We start from the raw sequence: 13,025 nt of genomic DNA on the forward strand, positions 1-13,025 counted from the left end.
AATTGAAAGAGAGACAGAGAGAGACAGAGAGAGGTAGAGAGAGGGAATGAGAGGCAAGAAAATGCTGTAGTGAGCATAGAAGACTTACAGGAAATTAGGTAGTAAGTGGAAAAAAGGAAAAATTGGTAACTGATGCTGAAGGAAGAAAAAGGAAAAGTAACCATTTAATCCTCAATGGTTTAACCACAAGATATAAACTTCAAGTTATCTGGAAGAGATTTATGCTAAAATATAAGCTAAAGTGAAAAAACTAGTAAAGAAAACTTTATTTAACATACTAGAGAGACCCTGGGTGATAGGAAAGTAAGACTTGGAGTTGAAAGAACCTGAGCTGTAATCCTGACTCTGCTATTTATTAGCTGAGTGATCTTGGGGAAGTCAAGCAAATTTTGGGACCTCTAAATGGATCTTTAAGGTGGCAATGAATATGGGCACCTGGGCGGCTCAGCCAGTTGAGCATCTGATTTCTTGAATTCAGCTCAGGTCATGATCTCATGGTCATGGGATCGAACTCCGTGCTGGGCTCCACACTGGGCTCTCTCTCTCTCTCTGTCTCTGCTCCTCTCCCCCCCCCCTCAAAATTAATAAATAAACATTAAAAAAATAAAGTGGTGATGGTAATAACTATGTAAAGTCTTAAGTGCACTGAAAATATGTGTACCTCAAAAAAAAAAGAAAATATATGTACATCATTTAAAAATACACTGAACTATTATTAATGAGTTGGAGAAGGATGACACATGCAGGATTTTAATGGAATGGGGCAAAGAGATGCAAATCAAAACTAACAAGAAACATGCCAACAACAACAAATGCCAACAAGAAACATGATGACCAAGAAGGAAGAGAAGGCACAGATGTAGTGCAGCCACTCACTCTTCTTAAGTAGAAGAAAGAAGGGTTGGAAAACTGAAGAAGTATTACAACATTTAACTTTTGTGGGAATTCATTAAAATTACCTCAGTGCAGCTCTTTTTGTAGCCTGAATGGTCTAATTCACAGTTATAAGAACAGTAAAAGTAGTTTTAATATTGATTTCTCAGTCTCAAGTCCTAGGATACTTAATAAATAGGATTGAAAACACTATCTGGATGGCTTAATCAATCCATGGCTTTATTTCTTTCTTTTTGTAGATTTTTATTAACATGATATTGCATAAATGTACCTCTCCCTAATTAAGCTAACCCATTTACAGTCAGAGGATAATTTATAATGCCTCCCACTTTTATTCATAGTTAGTTTTCAGTGAATGTTGAAAATATTGAGCTTGTGAACTTTCGAGTATAAAAAACAGTCTCACTTTGATAAGTGACAGAACGCCCTAACATGTATGTCAACGTGGCTGTAATTGCACAATTTTGAATTTAAAGTCTGTTTGCAAAACAGTGTATTGCTAAGATTTTGCATGAGGCATAGGCTCACTTTTAAAATGCAATTTCTTTTTTAGTGAAGACATGTGGCTCTAATCTTCAAGGACCAAGTGGAACCTTTACGTCTCCCAACTTTCCATTCCAGTATGACAGCAATGCACAATGCGTCTGGGTCATCACAGCAGTGAATACAAATAAGGTAAGGTAGAACCGTCTGTGGCAGGAAGCAGAATCATAAAGACAAAGGCAAAGAGATCATGAAGAAGTGCAGGAAAGAAAATTTGTATCTAGAGTATGATTTCTGCCAATACTTTCTACTTCTCCCTTATCCAAATGTAAACTTATATGAGAATTTGGGAAAAATCAATCTTTAAATAATACAATTCTCCTCCTGGTGACTAACATAAGTGACACCACATTAAAATTGTAGATGAATGTTTTCTGAGACTTTTTTTTGAAGTTGTAAGTATGTATTTTTTTAAAGAAGCCATGAATAATGGCTTTTTGCTTCCTATCTTTTCTGCTTGACGTATCATTCAGATATATCGTGTTTTGGCACAAAGCTGCCTTTTCTTTCAATGTTTCTCTTATTACTATACATCTCACAGCTACTCCTTATTATAAAAGGTAGCTTTTATTGTGGTCTCCACTCATAGAAGATTCATATTATGGGTATTTCAAAAGGTTAGATTGTCTTTCTGTTTGACTATAAATGAGTAATACATCTAAACATGCATGTGCCACAATACTTCAAATAAGAATATTATGCTGAATGAATGTAAGAGAAGATGAAAAAAACAGCTAGTTTTCCTATCTTCTCTCTATCCTCCTTCTCCTTGGAAGAATACAGAGAGTACCTAACTAGACAGAATCAGAATTCCTCTCGGATTGTTTGGTATCTTTTCTGGGTTAGTGAAGGAAAGTTTGGTAGTAGAGCCCATAAAACTGGTTCAGATGGTAGTTCAAATACTGACTTACAATTTACTGATACCTTTGATCAAGTTATTTAACCTCCCTATAATTCTGTCTCTTTATCTATAAAAATGGGGATATTGGGAGAATGCATTTCACAGTGCTGTAAGAAATAAGTGAGGTAATTACTACAGAGTGCTTAATATAGTGAGGACTTAAAACACATTAACTCATTATTATTAGATAAAGTGTATAATGCCTGCCAGAATGTTTTATGTTCATGAATCGTTATCCTAAGGGCAGCATCATGGTTTTAAAAATCAATTCAGTGGTCAGTTACACTTGCCTCATAGGCAAGCCCCGATTTATGAATCAGAACCAGATCAGAAGGCTTCTGCCCCAAACTAACTGTCTAAACTTGGGAAAATCACTAAATCTAACCTTTCCTCTATATAAAGAAACTATTTTGCTCACCCAACCTGTGTCGTCAGTTCAGTTGAACAAATATTTTATTTGTCAGATATCTTCTCTGTATGAATTATGGGTTGTTGAAATATTTTAAAAAATCATGTAGTACTTGAAAAATAAACTTGCATTTATTGAAGGCTTAGCAACATGCCAGATGCTATTCACAGCACTTTTTATGAATTGTTTAATCCTCCTAAGACTCCCCTGTGAAGTAGACACTTTTATTGTCTGCGTTTAACATGGAGACTGAATAACTTATCTAAGATCACATAGCTGGCAAAGGTCAGAACTGTGTACTTTTTAAGATATGTGTTATTACAAGGATGTATCTCACACTAAGGTGCTGTAAGTATCTTACACCAAGATAAGCATGAAGTAAATTCATTATGAAGTATGGAACAAACACATTATATTAATCTTGCATTGAGATAGAAATCTTTTTGTGTCATGATAATTACCTGTAATTGTCATCAAAATGTGGTAATTATCTCCTGTTCGATGAGATGTCTGCTTTGCTAAGTTTAATTCATTCTCATTTACTGAGATACCTGAAGTTTCACAGAGGTCATCACATTTCCCCTTGTTTATCTTACCCAATCTACCAAACTTTTATCTCTTCTTTTTCTTCTAAAAAAATCCAATTTATTTTCTAAGGAGGACATAATTACTTTCATTTCTTTGCTATTTTTATCAAGTACCTGACTGAGGACATTAATTTTTGATCTGTTGGTTTACCTCTATTTTAAGATATCCTTATAGAGATTGGTTTTCAAGCATTTTTAACCATGACCCGCAGTTAGAATTTTTTTTTACATCGTGGCCCAATTCACTCACGTACACACAATGCCACAAAATAATATTTTCCCTTATGTGAATTCACTTCTCTATTTGTGAATGTGAATTCACTTCTCTATTTTTTATTCTAATCTATATTGACCTATTTGTTTTTAAAATTGGGTCATGCCTCAATAAATTTATTTCATGATACACTAACAGGTTATAACACAGTTTGAAAAATCCTGTTTCGCTTCTATAGATTCTCACATCAGATCTCTTTCAGGAAGGCGGTCACTGGCATAGAACATGGGCATACAGCTTTCCTAGTTGGTATAAATCTCAATTAACCAAGATGCTTAATACCTCAATATCTATAATTTTCTTCAAATATCATTGTACATGTTTTTCTTTATGTTTGATCATTTTAAAAGCAATCATGGTGTTCTAATTGTCCAAACCACAAATATGATTGGTGGAAAAATCTCTTGAGATCTGAAGCTGGATTAAACTGAATGGAACTGATTTCAAATCCATACTGTCTCTCTTAGTAGTTACAAATTTGTAGACAGGCATGATCTTTGATTCCTCTTAACTAGTTTTTCTTTTTCCTCTATTAGAAATAATAATATATCATAAAATTATTATACTGACTAGATAAGGAAACATGAAATGGCTTGTTCAAAATAGGATCATTTTAAATGACATCTATTTTGCCAAATGTTGCTGTCTCATTAGGAAATGTGTTTGTCTTATTTGTTAGATTTAATTGACGTGTTGATGCAGAAAAAAATGTCACTATATACCATTTCTTCCACATTTGATTATGCGATGATTAATTTATAGGTGACTAAACATTAAATTATAGTCATTTTTTATTTCTCAGTTTACAAACATTGCCATTAAGCTTACTAAACATAAAATATAATGACTGAGCATTGCAATGTTAAAGTAATATATGTGTTTAAGGTTACTTTATACCCCTTCCACAAGCTTCTGTAAGGGAATATTTCCTTTAATCTTAGAATTTCAATGATGAACATAATTGAGGGCTTCTTCACCACAACAGCAAATCAGAATATTAGAAGAAATACTTTAAACTAGACTGGTTATTGAATTGATTTTTCTTCTTGCAATACAATTTAACATTTAACATTAGCTCCATGTGTGAAGTAAATACTTCTCTGTCTTGAGCTTTTCCTTAATTTGTATGAGGAGGATCTTCCTTGATTTCAGTTGTCTCGTGCATTTGTCTTCAGTCTTTTGTATGTGTGTGCTGGAATACACGAACAATTTCCAGGGTGTGTGTATGGGCGGGCGGGGGAGACGGGGGGCAGAGCTGAACACCGTTTTCAAGTATTCCACTTTTTAACAGAGTCCAGCTTAAGAACCTACTTCTATCTGTTTGTTCTCTTTTATCACTTTCCTTTTCGTGATTGTCTTTCATGGTTTCAAAAGAAAGTCACATATTACTTTTCCAGCTGAAATGAGTATAAATAAAATTCTAGCGATCCAGAGAACATTCTATGTGCATATAGTTCCTGAGGGGAGAGTCTTTGAGATCAAAGCAAAAAATAGATTCACTAAGAAATACTTGAAGAAGACAATACCTTATTTCATCTACAAAACAAACTTACAGAAAGTCCCCTCTTTTTATCTCTTAATGTACGTTCACGTGTATGTTTGTGTATATGCATATGTATCATCTATCCACCCACCTATCTTTTAATCTATCTGTATCTCTGTATATCCTAGAATTAGAATTTACAATACATAGAATTATAGAGTAACCTGAATTGAAGCACAAAGTCTGGTTTATTGAACACATAGAATTCCTAATTTGTCTGATTGATATTACAGTCTTTGCAATTATAATATACAGTGGACGTTTTCTAGAAATTAAATGGACTAATGTTAACAAGATTTTAAGGAAACTGTATTTCAAATATTTATAAAATTATAGTATAGTAGAACTTGCATATTTTGCAGCTATTCACACTTAAAAAGAAAAAAAAAAGATGTCCATTTGAAACTATAGGAGAGGGGTGCCTGGGTGGCTCAGTCAATTAAGTGTCTGACTTTGGCTCAGGTCATGATCTCACTGTTGGTGAGTTTGACCCTCGCATTCAGTTCTGTGATGACAGCTTTGAGCCTGGAGCCTGCTTCAGATTCTGTGTCTCCCTCTCTCTCTTCCCCTCCCCTGCTTGTACTCTGTCTCTCTTTCTCTCTCTCTCTCTCTCTCTCTCTCTCAAAAATAAATAAACATTTAAAAAATGTTTTAACTGTAGGATAAAGTAGTTGTCAAAACTCTTTGATCTATGTCTTGAAAAAATTTTGGAGGCTGTCTACAAGAACATTGTCCAATAGAAATATGTGAGGGGCGCCTGGGTGGCTCAGTCAGTTAAGTGTCCAACTTCAGCTCAGGTCATGATCTCACGGCTCCAGAGTTCAAGCCCTGTGTCTGGCTCTGTGCTGACAGCTCAGAGCCTGGAGGCTGCTTTGGATTCTGTGTCTCCCTCTCTGTCTCAGCCCCTACCCCCCACCCCCTCTCTGTCTTTGTCTCTCTCTCAAAAATGAATACACATTAAAAAAAAGAAAGAAATATGTGAGCCACATATATAATTTTAAATTTTCTAGTAGCTACAGTTTTAAAAGATGAAATTAATTTTAATCTCATATTTTATTTAACCTCAATATTATAATTTCATGTAATCAGAACATAATTATTAATGCAATAATTTACCATCATTTTATTTCATTTTAAATCTTTGAAATCTGGAACGTGCTTAATACTTAAAGGGTATCTCAGTTCAAATGAGCCACATTTGTAGTACGCAATAGCCACATGTTGCTGGTGGCTACCATATTGTTCAGAGAAAATATTGAACGTCACCATGGAGAGTTTGATTCTGTTTTAGGGAATATGAGGAGATAGTGGTTAGTGGTTGGTCTTCAGGAAAATAAACATCCCATTGCAAGGCAATTGCCTCATGTGAAGTTTTGTAGGGGCTTCAAGGAAAAGCAAGAAGGATGCCTCCATTGGCAAGCTGGGATTTTAGCTTTTCCTTACTTTTATGAACTACCCCATATCTTTATCTAGTTACGTTATTATTATTATTTTTTTACTTAAGCCAGCCAAAATAGGTTTCTATTAATCGTCACTAAGGAACCCTGAGGCAGGAAGCTAGTGATACAGTCATAATTTTTATTGTCTCTTGACAGTAAAGAATCTGTTGCAATATTTATCTCCCCAGTTTACTCTCTAATACATATCCTGCAAATTGATTATATTCTTATTTCTTCTATCTTCATCAATATTGGGATACAAAGGTTCTAGCTCTTGAAAACACAAGGTAATGTTGGGTACTTCTACTCTAATTTCTTGGATGTCTAGTGACCTTTTGAGAAGTGGGTTTTCAAATGTAAACATAAATTAATAGTAAAGTCAAAATAGCTTTTTTTAATTAAATAGTTCTTCAGTATAAGGTACAGTTTTTTTTATTAATTAGATTTTCAGTATAATGTGCAGAACCAAGATAAAAATGTGTGGAATAGAATTCTTTATGGATTTTTGTCCAGTTCATATTCTCACTTTAAAGCGACGTGTTTTTATCCACATTGGATGGCTATTTGTGAGAATAATACTGACGTCTCCAGGATGTCAACAAATCTCACAACTGACAAAATAAAACCCACTGGGAGGTCACTAATAACAAGATTAAATTGAGCATAGAAGAATATAATTCAGAGAAAATAAAAACAGGCATGTGAGGTCGACTTCAGTCTAAATTTTAACTCTCACTAGTTTAGCAGAAGTCTAAAGTACCAGAAGATATAAAATTGGTCATCAAAAGGATGTGAATTGACTATGACTTAAAAAAAATATGGGATAACACTAGCCAAAAACACACTTTTTTTTTTGTATTCCAGGACTATGAATACTTAATTTGTTTCTAAATTTGGCTCACAATTGTACCTCGTGACTCAAAGAATACAGCTGACTATAACCTATGTATGGCAATGGCATGATTTTAAGTGTATATATTTAAGAACTCACGCTGGGTATTCCTCACCTATTTAGAAATAACTTCCTTATTATTCTATGCAGAGGGATACTGGGCAGAGTTTTGATCTAAGAGTCAGAAACCCTGAATTCTTGTTCAAGTAATTTTGCATCTCCGAATCTCAGTTTCCTCATCTTCAATGCAGGAATAATTATCCTTGCCTGGCCATGTCATAGGAGTGTTGGAGGAACACCCAAGTCAGCAAACAATACGACACTTTGTACATTGGACATTATCTTCTAAATTTAATGTATTATGTAAATATTTATGCTACCCCTTATTCCAAAGACAATTTTAGGTGGATGACATCATCAAATAGATCATAATACCTATGTTGAGATATGTTAAATAATTAAGGAGCTTTAAGCATAAGAATAGTACATAGCTCACAGTGGGTGCCCCGTTAACATTTATTATATAAATAAAAGAACTAATGGGGCACTTGGGTGGCTCAGTTGGTTAAGCATCTGACTCTGGATTTCTGCTGAGGTCATGATCTCAGGGTTTGTGAGTTGGAGCCCCATGTGAGTCTCTGTGCTGACAGTATGGAGCCTGCTTGGAATTCTCTGTCTCCCCTTCTCTCTCATCTCACATCTGCGTGCATGTGCTCTTTCTCAAAAATAAGTAAACATTAAAAAAAAAAGAACTAATGGACAAGAATAAGCAATGCATATGGAATATTTGAGAAATTATTAGGCATTTGTATCAAGCATAGTCTAAAGTTAGTGCACAACGATTGGCAAATATTTTGGTGGCAATTATACTGCTTTATAAATAAATGTTAACTCTATAATATTTTTAGTAACATTTATACATGTATATTATTTTCTCAAGTGCTAACATAAAGCATACTTATTGGACTTTTCATATAGTTCTGATAAAATTTTACTGTAACATTTTATATTATTTTGACACAGGTTTCTGTTGAAGTGACATGATAGATGGGACACCTGTCTCAAACTTAGATGCACGTCAAGAAGGACAACCTCTTCTAATAGGAAATCTTATCCCTTTCTAGGCAGGTCATTTCATTCTACTGTTTATTTCAAGAATAAGTAGTCAGGGTCTATTTTATGATGTGGTAATGTAATTAAATTGTGAAATATTTTATTCATATACCCAGTACAACATTTAAGTCCATGTTTTTTGTTTAGATCCATTAAAGACCCATTCAGTGCTCCTCCCCATAAACTCTTCAGGCATCAGAATACACCCTGACTTCCACCCGGAACACTAACATCAAAAGCCTTTCCATATTGTCACTGTTCCATCACTGCAGCTAGCCTCTTGCCACTTCGTTTAGCCTGCCCACTTACAGGCACTAGCTCTTTGTGCCAAAGAGTCAGAGCTTTGGGACCTGTGCCAAGCTTCAGTGCCAGGTCTGAGACCTCAGCCAGATATAGAAAGTGTCACTTTCCTGCAGACTGCAGCTGTCTTTTCTGCAAAAAACAGAGTCAAGACAAGGATTTATATGCAAGTGATATTTTAAGGAAGTGCACCGAGGAAACTATTAAGAGAGTGGGGGAAGCAGGACTGGAAAAAAGTTAAACAAGGGTGAAATTTCAGGCAAAATCCAAGCTGTAGCTTGATCCTATGTCTGTGTAAATTATACATCAGACTTTGTTCCAACTCAGTACAAGGGAGCTGGGCTATCTTTCTTCTCTACCCATAACTGTAGGCTAAGGGTTACCCAGGCCCTTCAGGGCTCATGAGTGGGCATACCAGTTCCCATAGACTGAAGGAAGCCTCCAGAAGACATATCTCTAGACATTTAGAGGCAAATGAATGTGGTGATAGAAAACAGATTACAGAAAGGACCAGAAACATTTGCGGGAAATCTGGATGGAGTACTGACAGTATCTGCTACAGTTGAGGAGGAGCTAATGGGAGCCAGCCTCAGGCAACAGTTCAGAACAAATCAAAGCCAAGTGGGTGGTCCTACCAAGTCATGATTCAGAAAGAACCCAGGAGTAAAGTACAGATCTTGGCATAAAGCAATAGGTTGGAAACCAGGGAAAACAACTAGAAGATTCCTCAAGCTTGGAAAAGTGTCTGTGTTTACCATTTATAGGGTATCCTAACCTTGGAAGTAAGGGAGCTGTCAAAGGCATTGACCTTTATTTTCCCTCCTCATGACTGAATCATACCTGTATAGCACTTGCCAATGAAATGTGTTGTGTCAAATGGTTTATTTAGTTGAAATTTTTATTTGAAATGAATTAGTGCAGGCGCAATGAATAGTTGTCTATAAATAAATGTCATTAAGTAAAAAACAAAAATAAATATTCTGAAATGTAAAATGGGTTATCCTTGGATAGAGGACCTCAGTTAATTTTTCCTCTTTAATTTTATGCTAACAAAAATTCTGTTATATTTCAATCATATGTTATATTTTATAATAAAGATGAGTAATAAAGATTAGTAAAGTGAAAAAGAAAGAATAGTTATTAACTAATTGACATTATTGACTACTTCCTGCTTCTTGAAACTCTCTTCCCTTGACTTCTTTGTGCTTTGATTTCCCTAATTTTTCCCTTCTCAATCTTTTCCTGGTATTCATCCTTTCTGCCATTTCCTTAAAATTCAGTTTCCTCTATGTCCTGAATTTAAATATTTTTTCATTCTGTATTCTCTTCCTTCACAAGTCTAAATAAAATGTCCAGTAGATTCAATATAGCTCATTAGTGTGCCTCAAAGTTGATTCACTCTCTCTCATCCAAGTTTTCATTATTTCTCCTATGAATTATCAACCAACTTCCCAACTGTAGAATCTTTCTCTCATTTTGATGCCTATCAACAAATCCGTTGTGAATTTGTATTCCAAAATGAAATGTTATCTCCTTTCTTGGTAAAATATTTAAATAGATCTGTACAGCTTCATGGATGAATCCATCAACAACTTGAACTTCTCTTATAGCTCAAGGCCCATGACCCAACACTTTACTTTACACCAGTGCGTTACCAGAACCCTCTAGTTTGGGGGACATACTGCTCTCTATACTTCCCTACTCTGTTTGCACCTCTCTTAATTCCTGACCCAGTTTATTCCTGGCCATCTTTAGGCCTCAACTCATGCTTCACTGTTCATGGAATCCTTACCTGTCCTCCCACCTAGATTGACTTGGGATCCTACTCTGCATACTGGTTCACCAGTTGTCATATTATATTGTAATTATCTGTTTGCTCACCTGTTTTCCTTAGTGTCACACTTAGTAACAAAAAACACTTTTGAATCTTTGCATCCTTAACTCCTAATATAATAGCTGTTTTGTAAAAGTTATTCAAATGAATATTTATCGAAAGAACTGATAAAATATTTCTAGGTAAAAATCTCACTGGTTTATTTATATTTGTTAGATCTTCCTAGGAATTTCTCTAATTCTTCAGGAAAAAAAAAGGAGGCAAAGTATGCAAAATACAAAATAGTTTTATTTAGATTATTTTTTCACTCCTCTTCCCACTGCTAATGGTTGGGCATCCCTAACACTTTAACCTCAATATTATAATGGTTTTTGAGTGATGTGCTTAATCAGAACTGTGCTACATGATAATTAAGCTTAAATATTAAATGATTCACATAAATGGTGACAATTTGTATACTTAGTGCAGCCAAATAAAGTCTTTTGGGGGTTGGCATAGAAGAAAATAGGAGACTGGACAAAGAAATCCTTAATTAAAAATACCAGGATATACAGACTTAATAAGGATTAGGTTTGGCTTTCAAAGACAGAAACCCCCCCCAACAAGAGAGACTTGAGCAAGATAGGTATGTGGTCTATAACTTCTGATGGCTCTACTCCAGGAATTCCTCAGGGACTTAGGCTAATTACTACTCTACCATTCCAGGGTATGGCCATTGCCCTCAAGTTCCAGTATTGTGTCTCAGGCTTCAACATGGTGTCTCACGCATTTCAGGAAGCAAGTGATAAAAAGGAGGGCAAAGGACAATTGCAAGCTGTTTCTTAAGAAAACTTTCTAGAATCTGTGCTACACACACACACACACACACACACACACATTTTTACCATAGTTTAGTAACATGATCATACTCAGCTGCAAAAACAATAGAAAGTATGGTCTTTATTTAGGGTAACTTGGTACCAGCTAGAAACACTACTGCCATGGAAGATGGGTAATAGGATGTTTGGGAAAGGTATGACATTCTCTGTTACAAAACTGGTATGTTAGACCCTATTCTAAGCTCTGTTTGTGCATCATCTCATTTAATCCTCCCACTAACTGTATGAAGTAGTTGGTCTTGACATAGTATGTCTATTTTATATGTGTAAAAACAGGTTTAGAGAACTTAAGTGACTTGTCTAAATTTGAAGGGTGAGTGAGTGGCCACACTAAGCAGTACTTACAAGAGTTATGATGGTTGGGTGATATGATGGTCATGACTATTGCTGCTGTAGCAAATTACCATAAACTTTGTGGCTTAGAACAACACATATTTGTTGCCTTACAGTTCTGTGGGTCAAAAGTTCAGTACAGGTCTCACTGCAATAAAATTAAAATGTCAGCAAGCTATGTTTCTTTCTGGACGCGTTAGGGAAAAATGTTTCCTATTTATTTGTGTTGTTGGAAGAATTAAATTCCTGTTGATTGTAGGGTCAAGTGCCCAGTTTTTTGTTTGTTTTTGTGCTTGTTTGGTTTGTTTGGTTTTGGGGTTTTTTGTTTGTTGTTTTTTTTGTTTGTTGTTTCTTTGTTGTTTTTTTGTTGTTGTTTTGTTTTGTTTTGTTTTTGGCTGACTCTCAGCTGAGAGACTTTCCCAGCTGCCTTCTTCCATCTTCAAATTCAGCAAAGGTGGTCTAGTCCTTCTGATATCACATTTCTCTGTCATACTCTTCTGCCTTCTTCCTCTATTTTTAAGGACTTGTGTGATTAGATTGGGCCCACCTGGGTAATCTAGGATAAATTTTCTATCTCAGAGGCCTTAACCTTAATCACATCTGCAAGTTCCTTTTTAACATGTGAAGTAATTGATTCACAAATTTCCTGGATTAAGTCATGGATCCCATTGGGAGGTCAATATTCTGTCTACCACAGGTGGAATGAGGAAGGGCAAAGAAATTGGGGAGCATAGGGCTTTTAAAGGATGGTGTCTTCATCCAGCAAAAGAGAGCTACTCTAATTAGTATTCAAGATGTAGGAAAGTGATAAAGGCAAACTTTGAAATCTTTGAATTATGTCCTACTCTTTTTCTTCCCAGAGAGATCCCTTTATGTATAGACACATTTAAATATCTTTCAATTGTTTTAAAATTCTATGCCATTCCTATTTCACACCTTTCACTCTCTTTCCCTAGCAGGGGATTATACTAGGATTATAGGAAATAGGGAATAGAAACATTGATGTGCATCTTCAGTTGTTAGTGTACAAAATTGTGGTGTGTATCCAGCTACGGTGGCAATTTTGAGACATAGTATTTCATTCA

General features: G+C 35.3%; 1 protein-coding gene across 6 annotated transcripts in view; it reads left to right on the plus strand.

The window, feature by feature from the left end:
* CSMD3 (CUB and Sushi multiple domains 3) overlaps positions 1-13,025 on the plus strand; it is a 1,242,277-nt gene that overhangs the window by 621,927 nt on the left and 607,325 nt on the right. For all 6 annotated transcript variants that reach the window (XM_027064013.2, XM_027064014.2, XM_027064015.2 and 3 more), the window contains one exon: positions 1,448-1,569. In XM_027064013.2, the coding sequence (XP_026919814.1) occupies positions 1,448-1,569 (122 nt within the window). The remainder of the gene's footprint in view (positions 1-1,447; positions 1,570-13,025) is intronic.

Source organism: Acinonyx jubatus, chromosome F2 (genome assembly GCF_027475565.1).
Source record: "Acinonyx jubatus isolate Ajub_Pintada_27869175 chromosome F2, VMU_Ajub_asm_v1.0, whole genome shotgun sequence".
NCBI lineage: Eukaryota > Metazoa > Chordata > Mammalia > Carnivora > Felidae > Acinonyx > Acinonyx jubatus.